The 12,972-nt window shown below is 41.5% G+C and overlaps 1 protein-coding gene across 1 annotated transcript; it reads right to left on the bottom strand.

Moving 5' to 3' along the window:
* Nucleotides 1-11,160: 11,160 nt before the first annotated feature.
* On the bottom strand, nucleotides 11,161-11,691 carry LOC102122872 (small ribosomal subunit protein uS13-like). Its single transcript, XM_045378577.3, has one exon. It carries the CDS (start codon nucleotides 11,646-11,648, stop codon nucleotides 11,310-11,312), a length of 339 nt encoding a protein of 112 aa, XP_045234512.2. The 5' UTR covers nucleotides 11,649-11,691; the 3' UTR covers nucleotides 11,161-11,309.
* Between the last annotated feature and the right edge of the window lie 1,281 nt (nucleotides 11,692-12,972).

Genomic DNA, 12,972 nt, shown 5'->3' with positions numbered 1-12,972 from the left:
ATATAGACATGTATTTATAGAGATATCAATGTATAAAGGAGGATACATCTCAAACTGATAACAATTGTTATGCCTGGGATCAGCCTTGTGTCTTCGCTGGGGTTATTTATAGCTTATTTTATTTAACTGTTTAAACAATTTGTCATTAAGTTTGATCCTGTACTTATCAGTTTCCCATGACTCCACCATTACATGAACTCAGTGCCTTACAACAGCACCTGTTTATTTTCTCCCCATAGGTCAGAAGCCCACAGTGCTTGGCTGTGTCCTCCGCTCACGGTCTCACAAGGTGCGAATCTCGGGATCAGCTGCCTGGGCTTTTCTCTGCAAGCTTGGGAGAGAATCTGCTTCCACGATCATTTAGGTGGCTGACAAATCCCCTTTTCTTCTCATGATTTCCACCTGCCTATCCTCTTCAGCGCCAGCAGCAGCCTGTGAAATCCCCCTCTTCCCTCCAAGCCATGACTTCCTCTTCCCCGGTGTCTCTAACTTCTTTGTCTGCTTTAAGAGCTCACCTGATTACGTTAGACTCGCCTGGATCATCCAGGATAATCTCCCGAATTCATTTCAGCTGATTGTTAATTACACCCACAAAGTCTCTTTTGCCTACGTGGAACTTAATCACACGATAACATCAGGGATTGGAGAACCAACCAGTGCATTTTCTTGATGATAAAATATTATTGAAAAAATATTATCAATGTAGCAACAAAATGATTACCACTCTTTACCTCTTGCGATGGTTTCCAGTGAAAGAAAAGCAAAAGGAAAGAGTGCTCAAATGTTGAATTCTGTATTTTATTTTCTTAATATGCTATATTTTAATGGCATATGAATAATATGCTATTAATATGCGTGTGCTATATTTTGGGAATACCACAATAAATAAAAGGAGCTCATCCTTTTGAACTTGGGGCACAAAATAAACTCAAGACATCTACAGAGCCAGGAAGGGGCCTTCTGACAACTCTTTCTATCACCGAGCACCAGGTGCCAGGAAACAGCCTCTCTTGCCGGACCCACTGCAGTCACATTCTGTACCTGGTGTCCCAAAGGGGAAGAGAAAATGCTGTGGCATGTTGCACATCCCAGATATTCCCTGTGGCACTCTATGGCATGTTAACTTTTAAGTGTTCTCGGGGGTGTTTTACAGAATCATAATCTGCTCTTCATGAACTGAAACTAGAGTCTATCCATGACTCAGTGAGTCCACTGTAAATGAGAGAGATGATGAATGGAGAATGAATTAGTGACCTCCAATCTTCCCCAGTGCCTTCCATCACACCAGCCTCCATCTAGTTCCTCTCTCCTCCTTCATCTCCCCTGCAGCCTCCCTCTCACCACCAAGTATGTTTTATTGATGTATAGTATACATAAATTAACATTCACGCTTTTTAGATGTTCCACTCTTTAAGTTTTGACAAATATATACCACCACAACGTGAGTATAGAGATTTTCCATTACTCCAAAGATTCTCTCCTGATTCTTTGAAATAAATGTTTCACCCTGTACATTATGGGAACCTGGGATTGGATTCCTGTCCCTATATCTTTGTCTTTTTCAGACTGTCATATAAATGAAATTATATGGTACATAAGTCATTTAATTGTGGTTAAAAAAACATAAAATTTACCATCTTAACCATTTTTAATAGTTTGTTAATAAATATATTTACATTGTTGTGCAACAGATTCCTAGAATTTTTTATCTTGCAAAACTGAAACTCTTCTACCCATTAAACAATTCCCTCTCTCTCAGCCCCTGGTCACCAGCCTTCTATTTTGTGCACCTATGAACCTGCCTGTTTTGGACACCTCATGTAAGTAGAATCATGCAATACTTGTCTTCTTGTGATGGCTTATTTCAGTTAGCATACTGTCCTCAAGGTTTAAGGATGTTGTAGCATGGTGTGTGAGAACCTCCTTCCTTTTTTTACCTTTTTTTTTTTTTTTTTGAGACAGAGTCTTGCTCTGTTGTCCAGGCTGGAGTGCAATGGTGTGATTTCAGCTCACTGCAACCTCTGCCTCCCGAGTTCAAGCAATTCTTGTGCCTCAGCCTCCCAAGTAGCTGGGATTACAGGCATGTGCCACCACACCTGGTTAATTTTTTTATTTTTAGTAGAGATAAGGTTTCACCATGTTGGCCAGGCAGGTCTCAAACTCCTGACCTCAGGTGATCTGCCCACCTCAGTCTCCCAAAGTGCTGGGATTACAGGCATGAGCCACCACGCCTGGCCTAGAAGTTACTTCCTTGTTAAGGCTGACAATATTCCATTGTACATATAATACAACATTAGGTTTATCCATTCATCCATCAATGAACATTTGGGTTGCCTCCAGATTTAGGGTATTGTGAATAAGGCAGCTATGAACATGGGTGTGAATACATAACATTTTGAAACTGAGTTCTTTCAGCCAGTTGAATGCCTTTGATATTCAACCATGAGGTTGTGCATTTCACGCGTTCATTGATGTTTATTGCTGAATGTTGTCCATTCTATGAATGTGCCACGGCTTATTTATTCATCTATCCATTGCTGGACATTGTCCGGTCATTTCCAGCTTTGGAGATTATGCTGTAATGCTATAAACGAACCACATAGATGTGGTTGTGGTGATGCAGCATTTTTATTTTTATGTTTAAACATTTAAGATAGTCTGAGGGTTGTACCTTTTGGAATTCTCTTTTGATTAAATTTAACCTTTAACTTAAAATTTTAGATTCCATTTGAAAGGAGATTACAGAGTTTTACAAAACTCATTAGAATGTACAAAAAACAAAACACTGGAGGACTAATAATATATCATGAAACCCCACAATTCTCACCAAAGTTGTAGTAATAAACATCTGTCCAAAGAAGAAAATAGTGATGCTGTTGAATTAGTTCCACATGAGCATAACAGCTCCCTTACCCGTCTTCATCCCTGATACAGGGAAGGGATAGAAATCATGGATCAGTGAGGAGGATAAAGAGGGAGTGGCTTTGGGTATTTGCCTAACAACAGATCTCAGCTTGGGGATAGGGGTAATGCAAATATATGTCATGTCAGATAAATATTAGTTACTGCTCGTATTGCCTAGCAAACCAGGAAATTTATGATCCCCTGTGAAGATTTTTTTTTTTTTTTTTTTTTTTTTTTTTGAGACGGAGTCTCGCTCTGTCGCCCAGGCTGGAGTGCAGTGGCGCGATCTCGGCTCACTGCAAGCTCCGCCTCCCGGGTTCAAGCCATTCTCCTGCCTCAGCCTCCCGAGTAGCTGGGACTACAGGCGCCCACAACCGCGCCCGGCTAATTTTTTTTTTGTATTTTTAGTAGAGACGGGGTTTCACCGTGGTCTCGATCTCCTGACCTTGTGATCCGCCCGCCTCGGCCTCCCAAAGTGCTGGGATTACAGGCGTGAGCCACCGCGCCCGGCCCCCTGTGAAGATTTTTATCCCACAAAGTGAATTTTCAAAAGCAAAAAGGAAAAATGTGTTTTCTCAAGGCACTCTTAAATTCTCCTTGTCCAACAAGAGTTACAAAGAATACAGAGGGATGACTTTGAGCTCTGCTCTTTGTCCCGTACCTGTGAAGATAAGCTATCAATTTACATTGTCTGGGTGAGATTCAATAGAATTGTTTTAGGGTAAAGGTTTGGGGGCCCACAAGGAATTTCCCTGTGAGTAAATTGTGAGGGGGGTTATGTAGCACTTTTTATTTTATTTTATTTTATTTTGCTTTTTGAGACACAGTCTCACACTGTCGCCCAGGCTGGAGTGCAGTGGCACAATCTCGGCTCAGCGCAAGCTCCACCTCCCCGGTTCACGCCATTCTCCTGCCTCAGCCTCCTGAGTAGCTGGGACTACAGGCGCCCGCCACCACACCGGGCTAATTTTTTGTATTTTTAGTAGAGATGGGGTTTCACCGTGTTAGCCAGGATGGTCTCGATCTTCTGACCTCGTGATCCGCTTGCCTCGATCTCCCAAAGGGCTGAGATTACAGGCGTGAGCCACCACTCCTGGCCACCACTTTTTAAAAAATCTTTGTAGCTATCTTATTTAGGAAAAATTGGGAGGCAGGTTTGCCTGATGCCGTTCCCAGCCTGACGTTTCCTTTCCCTTTGGCTTAGTGAGTTTGGGGTCCCAAGATTTATTTTTCTTCCCCACCGTAATACTTGATAAATAGAAACAGGTACAGAGAAGCAACAGGGAAAAGTTAGACTGATCTCTTTGGTATTAGAGTCAAGGACAATAGTATGAACACATATTTAGCTATAGAAAGTTAAAGCCCATAACCCCTGGACCAGTCTACCCAGGAGAAAAAAAGTACGTGGTTAGATAAATATAGAAAAATTACTAACATGTGTGTAAACATATTTCCTAGGTCTGCCTGCTGAGAAGGCCAATTAGCAATGATACCCCAGCAGCAATGGGAACACCCAGCACCCACATCTTGATTTCTGATGTCATTCTCTAATAAAAGGCTCCTTGGAGAAGCTGCTGAGTCCAAGGCACGGGTAGGGAAAATTCAAGATGAGCCTGGGAGATCGTGTAGTGGCAAAAAGCAAGAGTAAGGAAGTGCTCCAAAAACAGAGCCGACCTAAAAGGGTACCTGCATTCTGTCCCCGGTTCTTTGCAATTAATTCAGTTATGACACTACCGGGTGTTAACAAGGACTTCACAAGTGAAGGGCTGTAAACTAAAAATAAAATTCTTAATCCCCCAACAGACTGAGTAGACTCCCTCTTGGCCAAGGGGAACCCAGAAAAATGTTAAAATCTGAATTCCCAGACATGATGGGAAGAGAGGTTGAACGGCCATCCTGGGAAGGGAGGTTGAATGGACCTCCTTATACTCCCTCCCTTTTGGAGTTTAGGCACAACTGACCGGCATTGATATTAAAACAGAGATCATGGCCAGGCGCCGCGGCTCATACCTGTAATCCCAGCACTTTGGGAGGTCAAGGCAGGTGGATCACTTGAGGTCAGGAGTTTGAGACCAGCCTGATCAACATGGTGAAACCCTGTCTCTACTAAAAATACAAAAAAAATTAGTTGGGCATGGTGGCGCACACCTGTAATCCCAGCCACTTAGGAGGCTGAGGCAGGAGAATTGCTTCAATCCAAGAGGCAGAGGTTGTAGTGAGCTAAGATCACACCACTACACTCCAGCCCTGATGACAGAGTAAGACTCCATCTTTTTTTTTTTTTTTTTTTTAAAAAAAAAAAAAGATCATAAGACTGACAGAATGGACTCTTTGTGGTGATAAGATACCAAATTACAAACAAGACCTAAGGCCATGCCAGGCAAAGGTTAAGTCATGCCCTGCAAACCATAAAATGTCATTAAACATGCTTTTAAAAATTAACCCAGTATAATGTGGCTTACTTTCCAACCTGACACTGGTAGAAAATCACACGGAAGGTAGCAGATCCCCTTACCTTAACTTAACCATTCCTAATACTAACTTCAAGTCTTTGGAGCACCTAGAAAAAGCTTAACTTTTCAACCAATTGCCACCTGAAGAATCCCTAAAACCCATCTATGACTTGTAAGCCTCACTTTGAGATGTCCACCTTTTCAGACTGAACCTATATATACCATTCGTGTATTAATGATTGTTACCTACAATTCTTGTCTCCCTGAAATATGTAAAACCAAACTATAATCTGAACCTGAAAGGCGTACTTTCTCAGGACCTCCTGAGATTGTGTTGCTCTGGGCCATGATCACTCATACTGGCTCAGAATAAACCTTTTTAAAATGTTTTACAGAGTTTGTTCTTTTCTTTTCTCTTCTCTTTCTCTCTTTCTCTCTTTCTCCCTCCCTCCCTCCCCAGCCCCCTCTCTCTTTCTTTCTTTCTAAGGAATTAATTTTGTTACTTGTTTTTGCAGCTTTGGTCACTGGGAGGTGTGGAATAATAAAAAATATATATCTGGTCTTCATCCTGGTTCCTGTTACAGAGCTTCAAAATCTTTTTTTTTTTTTTTTGAGACGGAGTCTCGCTCTGTTGCCCAGGCTGGAGTGCAGTGGCTGGATCTCAGCTCACTGCAAGCTCCGCCTCCCGGGTTCACGCCATTCTCCTGCCTCAGCCTCCCGAGTAGCTGGGACTACAGGCGCCCGCCACCTCGCCCGGCTAGTTTTTTGTATTTTTTTAGTAGAGATGGGGTTTCACCGTGTTAGCCAGGATGGTCTCGATCTCCCGACCTCGTGATCTGCCCGTCTCAGCCTCCCAAAGTGCTGGGATTACAGGCTTGAGCCACCGTGCCCGGCCTCTTTCTCTTTTTGAGACAGGGTCTTGCTCTGTTGCCCAGGCTGGAGTGCAGTGGCATGACCGTAGTTCACTGCAGCCTCTACCTCTGGACTCAAGGGATCCTCCTTCCCCAGCCTCCTAAGTAGTTGCGACCACAGGTGTGCACACAGTGCCTGGCTAATTTATTCATTTTTTTTTTTTTTTTGTAGATATGGGGTCTCCCTTTGTTGCCTCAGCTGGTATTTTTCTCTGTTAATAGGGCAAAGTCCTTCACAGGACTGACTGCCCCACTTCAGATGTCAGCTAAAAGTCTCAGGCAGCCCCAAGCCAAATGCAGCCCTGCTAAGTCAAAGACAAACCTGGGGCTTCCCACAGGTCTTTTAGTTCAATAATTTGCTAGAATGACTCACAGAACACAGGAGAATGCAATACTAACAACTACCATTTTATTATAAAAGCTATCAACAAGGAGCCAGATGAAAAGATACATGAAGTAAGGTCTAGAAGGGCCCAAGTGCAAGAGTTCCTGTCCCTATCAAATCAGCAGGTACCAATTTCTCAGTCCATTGACATGTTTCCCATGCCAGAAAGCTCCCCCAAGCCTTCATGTCTGAATTTTTTATCAGGGTGTAATTACCTAGGCATGGTTGATTAATTCAATGGCCATGAGCTTGAACTCAATCTCTAGCCTCTTCCCTTCCCAGTGATCTGGTGACTGAAAGGTCTTACTTCTAATTACATAGTTGGTCTTTCTGGTGACCAGTCCTCATTTTAAAGCTATGTAGGGACCTGTGCCACGAGTCACCTCATGAGTATGACAAAGGCATTCACCATTCAGGAAATTCAAAAAGATTATGAAGCTCTGGGCCAGTCACGGTGGCTCACACTTGTAATCCCAGCACTTCAGGAGGCTGTGGCAGGCAGATCACCGGAGGTCCAGAGTTTAAGACCAGGCTGGCTAACATGGTGAAACCCCGTCTCTACTAAAGATACAAACATTAGACAGGCGTGGTGCCATGCACCTGTAATCCCAGCTACTTGGGAGGCTGAGGCAGGGGAATTGCTTGAACCCAGGAGGTGGAGGTTGCAGTGAGCCGAGATCATGCCAGGCACTCCAGCCTGGGTGACAGAGCAAAACTGCATCTCAAAAAAAAAAAAAAAAGATTTTGAAGCTCTGTAACAGGAACCAGGATGAAGACCAGATATATATTTTTTATTATTCCACACCTCCCAGTGACCAAAGCTGCAAAAACAAGTAACAAAATTAATTCCTTAGCAATGAATTATAAAACAAAATATAAATATCAATGAGTTCATGTTGATATGAATAAACAATTGAATAAACAAATAAATGAAGGAGAAAAGACATATCTTCCTTACAGAAGGATGGCAAATAATCTGTGGACACCTCCCAGCAGATGAAGGTTAATTCAATATCCCTTGCACACAAATACACATACTCACTTTAAATGTGTAATGGGCTTAGACACTCCCTTCCAAAGATTAGATTGTGGAAAGGAAAACACAGTAACCATATAGTGAAGAAACTTGACAAACACCATCTTAACTGATCAAGATTAACATCACCAGAGATAACTCATCCAAATTGCCTCAGACTGCTGACAGCATATGATGTGATGAGTGTGGTCTTCTTCCCCAAAACCCATGAAACTAGTCTACCCACGAGAAAAACAAAAGACAAATTCAATTTTCGTGACATTCTAAAAGTAAAACAGTGCTCTTCAAATGTATCAAGATCATGAAAAACAAAACCACAGAGCAAAACAGGGTGGGCAGGCAAGATGACTAAACATAATGTGATGTCTGGCCAGGTGTGGTGGCTCACGCCTGTAATCCCAGCACTTTGGGAGGCTGAGGTGGGTGGATCGCCTGGGGTCGGGAGTTTGAGACCAGCCTGACCCACATGGAGAAACCCCATCTCTACTAAAAATACAAAATTAGCTGGGCTTGGTGGCGCATGCCTATAATCCCAGCTACTTGGGAGGCTGAGGCAGGAGAATCGCTTGAACCCGAAAGGCAGAGTTTGTGGCGAGCCAAGATCGCGCCATTGCACTCCAGTCTGGGCAACAAGAGCAAAACTCCGTCTCATAAAAATAAATAAATAAATAAAAATATATATAATGTGATGTCCTGGACTGGATCCTGAAAGAGAAAAAAGACTGTGTTAAAACGGGTGAAATATAAATAAAGTCAGTTAAGAGGAATGAACCAACGTTTGTTTCGTAGACTTGACAAATGTTTCATGGAAACACGTTTACATGAGGGATACTGGGTGACAGATATTTCAGAACTTTCTGTGTTATACTTGCAAATTTTCTCCAGATCTAAAATTATTCTAAAATAAAACGTTTAGTTAAAAAAATTACAACCATTTATAATTTACAGAGGATCATATTAAAATATTTCCTATGTTTGAATTAATATCCTTTTTATTTCTTTTGAAGGTGTTCATTTTGCTCCCTTGGTGACTTCAAAATCAATATAATGTTCTGCATTAGGCCAGGCACGGTGGCTCACCCCTGTAATCCCAGCACTTTGGGAGGCCTTGGCGGGCGGATCACTGGAGGTCAGGGGTTCGAGACCAGCCAGGCCAACATGGTGAAACCCTGACTCTACTAAAAATACAAAACTTAGCCAGGCATGGTGGCACACACCTGTAATCCCAGATACTCAGGAGGCGGAGGCAGGAGAATCACTTGAATCCAGGAGGCAGAGGTTGCCTGCCTCAGTGAGCTGAGATCACGCCACTACACTCCAGCCTGGGTAACAGCGAGACTCTGTCTTAAAAAAAAAAAAAAAAAGAAAAGAAAAAAAGTTCTGCATTAAACAAAACAAATTCATGTATTTTGGCTTCAAATTGGTATTCATCTGCTGCTCCAAGGCTGATGGTTTCTTCCAAAAACTTGTCTCCTTAAGTTGGAAATGAAAAAGTCCATACTGAAACCTACTTCTTGCCAATATAGCCAGCTGCTATCAAGGCTTAATCCAGAACAATCTACCTTTTGAATATCTCAAAAATCCATTCAATTTCTTTTTTTTTTTTTTTTTGAGACGGAGTCTTGCTCTGTGCCCCAGGCTGGAGTGCAGTGGCGCGATCTCGGCTCACTGCAAGCTCCGCCTCCCGGGTTCACGCCATTCTCCTGCCTCAGCCTCCCAAGTAGCTGGGACTACAGGCGCCTGCCACCTCGCCCGGCTAATTTTTTGTATTTTTTAGTAGAGACGGGGTTTCACCGTGTCAGCCAGGATGGTCTCGATCTCCTGACCTCGTGATCCGCCCGTCTCGGCCTCCCAAAGTGCTGGGATTACAGGCTTGAGCCACCGCGCCCAGCCAATCCATTCAATTTCTTTCCCACCTGCCAAATCCCTATTTACTTGTTGTCTCCTATCTGCACCCTTTGTTTGTTTGTTTTGAGACGGAGTCTCACTCTATCACCCAGGCTGGGGTGCAGTGGTACAGTCTTGACTCACTGCAGCCTCTGTCTCCTGAGTAGCCTGATTGCGGTGACATTGGTGTTCACCATTACGCTATACCATAATAGTCCCCTAGTTGTGTTCTTTATATATCTATTCACATATTTGTATATATACATATATACACACATACAAACACACACACCTATATATGTATAAACATTTATCATATTCACTTTATAAATTTGGTTTGATAATTTCCTATTTTTGTCAAAGTATTTATTCTACATATCAGTATAACTTCTGAGTGAATATTCATAGGTCTGAATAAATTATCATAAGCACTAAATAATTTTATACGACCCAATGTATTTAATGTGGGTAGATGTTAAGATACCAGCGGAAAAACTCATTTCATTGCCTGCAAAGACTAAAAGTACTATGGCATCCATCACGGAAATTAATGTACAAAATTAGGTAGGTTGTGCACTAAAATACGAGACATGAAATATAAAAGGTGATAAAGTATTTTAGGGTAGAAAACAAATTAATCATTTTAAAGATTATGTAACTATATATTTATTATTTTAAAACAACGAACTGAAACTTGAATTAATATTTGATTTGGGAAACCTATGAAAATATAATAAATATGCAAAATGGAATTTGAAAGTATGAAATCTTGTGCATTCAATACATTGAAAAGAGAAAGAGGCTGGGCGCTGTGACTCACACCTGTAATCCCAGCACTCTGGGAGGCCAAGATGGGTGGATCACAAGGTCAAAGGATCAAGACCATCCTAGCTAATACTGTGAAACCCCATCTCTACTAAAAATACAAAAAAAAAAAAAAAAAGAAATTAGCCAGGTGTGGTGGCACGCACCTGTAGTCCCAGCTACTTAGAAGGCTGAGGCAGGAGAATCACTTGAACCCGGGAGGCGGAGGTTGCAGTGAGCTGAGATCACACCACTGCACTCCAGCGTGGGTGACAGAATGAAACTTCGTCTCCAAAAAAAAAAAAAAGAAAAGAAAAAGAAAATAGAGAGAGATGAATAGTGAGCTTTGGAATAATGTTGAAATGTTCATAAAACAGAGAAAATATAACAAGAAACATATGAGCTTTAAAATTGCTTTCTTCTGATGAGATTATATGTAATAATTAGTTTTAAAATTGAAAATTTAAAATTAAGTCCTTAATCGTTTGCTATCTGAAACCCTCTATTATGTTGTTAACTTTTTCTTAAAGAACCTTCCCTAATTTCAGGAAGGAAAACAGTCTCAGCATGATTAACAGACCGCAGACATTCTCAGCAGACACACATTTACTGCCTCTATTAAGCATGACACACCTGTATTACAGAAAAATAATTATAGTTCAGCAATTCCTATTCAGTCACATTGTTTTTGCTATGAATTAGATAATTCAATTAGCTCTGTCATATTCGTTATCCCATGCATAGAGCTTTTTTTTTTTTTTTTTTTTTTTGGTATATAAACTATTTATTAACAGACAAGGCCTACAGACTTATTTCTTCTTGGACACACCCACGGTGAGGCCACGGCGGCCAGTGGTCTTGGTGTGCTGGCCTCGGACACGAAGGCCCCAGAAGTGGCACAGCCCTCTATGGGCCCGAATCTTCTTCAGTCACTCCAGGTCTTCACGGAGCTTGTTGTCCAGACCATTGGCTAGGACCTGGCTATATTTTCCATCCTTTACATCCTTCTGTCTGTTCAAGAACCAGTCTGGGATCTTGTACTGGCGTGGATTCTGCATAATGGTGATCACACGTTCCACCTCCTCCTCAGTGAGTTCTCCTGCCGTCTTGGTGAGGTCAATGTCTGCTTTCCTCAACACCACATGAGCATATCTTCGGCCCACACCCTTAATGGCAGTGATGGCAAAGGCTATTTTCCGCCGCCCATCAATGTTGGTGTTGAGTACTCGCAAAATATGCTGGAACTTTTCAGGGATCACTAGAGACATGGCGGCAGCACAAGCGGCGGCGCGTAGGCCTCCTGTGGAAGAGACCTATCCCATGCATAGAGCTTTTACAGAAATAGTTACACCACTTCCGAAAATATCTCTGTGACTTTTGGACACCGTATTAAACAGTGGATTAATTTTGAAATTACAATCCTGAAGCACATTAAAATTCAGACTTTGATAACACGTGTATTAAACACCAAAAACCCCTTCAATGAGAATTTTGTTATATTACATTAGCAGTAGTCACGGTTCAGTTTAGGATTTCAGACCTCCAGTCCCTCTCCACAAGCTCAGCTCATGCCCCAGGCATTATTCCTTCTTCCTATTTAGTTTTGTCCCAGACCAATTTCTACCCCAAAAGAGTTTCTTTTCCAGACATGCACACCTACCCAGATTCCTGATATATTTCCTATGTACAGACTCCTGCTACAGACTATGTCCCTCAGTCAAAAGTAGAAAATACCAGACTCCTTCTTGCTGCCAGGACTGTGAGCTGAGGGTGACGATCTGAACAGTCAAAGCATGTGTGGGAGGGAGGAAGGCAGAGCCTGAAATGTGGCTTTGTGATTCTGTGACCTCATCTCCCCACAAAACTGCAATTAGGATTTCACCTGTAGTGTCAATGCCAGCTTACACTTGGGAAGCTGAGAATAGTTCTGGAAAACTTTTTTAATGCCTAGAATCTATTAGAAGTTTCTAGTGAGCATTTCCAAAGAGACCATTGGAGTGTTTGGGAAAGACTGTTTTCCATTATTTCTTATTAAAAAAAAAAAAAAAAAAAAAAAAAAAAGCTATGAAAAGATTTTGTGACTATTATATTCCTAATAAGAAAAAAACATTTTAATTAAGTTCTGAATTTATATATAAAATAGCAGGCCAGGTGCAGTGGCTCACACCTGTCATCCCAGCACTTTGGGAGGATGAGGTGAGTGGATTGCTTGAGGCCAGGAGTTTGAGACCAGCTTTGGCAACACAGTGAAACCCCGTCTCTACCAAAAATACAAAAAATAGTCAGTCTCATAACCTGGTCTCCAAATAAATAAGTAAATAAATAGAACTAAATGTAAAAATAAATTCAAAAAATAAATAGTAATTTAAATATTCAGCATGCCTGAGAAAGGTTTATTTAGAATACAAGACATGCAAATAAGAGAATGTGGTTCAACATGTTTAAAATTAAATAAGAAGACAATATTAACTGGGAAAATAGTTTTTTACCCTTGTAAATTATTTCTCATTAGCAAATTAACTTAGAAATCATACTCTATTAGTTTAATTATTAGTGATTACACATCAGAATATAAGAACAAATAAATTATTA

This window comes from Macaca fascicularis, chromosome 19, assembly GCF_037993035.2.
Source record: "Macaca fascicularis isolate 582-1 chromosome 19, T2T-MFA8v1.1".
Lineage (NCBI taxonomy): Eukaryota > Metazoa > Chordata > Mammalia > Primates > Cercopithecidae > Macaca > Macaca fascicularis.
The sequence above is the reverse complement of the archived record's forward strand: the minus strand, read 5'-3'. Positions and strand labels throughout refer to the sequence as shown.

Bases quoted from the DNA above. Each gene is read 5' to 3' on its own strand.
- LOC102122872 (XM_045378577.3), bottom strand. From the start codon at position 11,648: ATGTCTCTAGTGATCCCTGAAAAGTTCCAGCATATTTTGCGAGTACTC.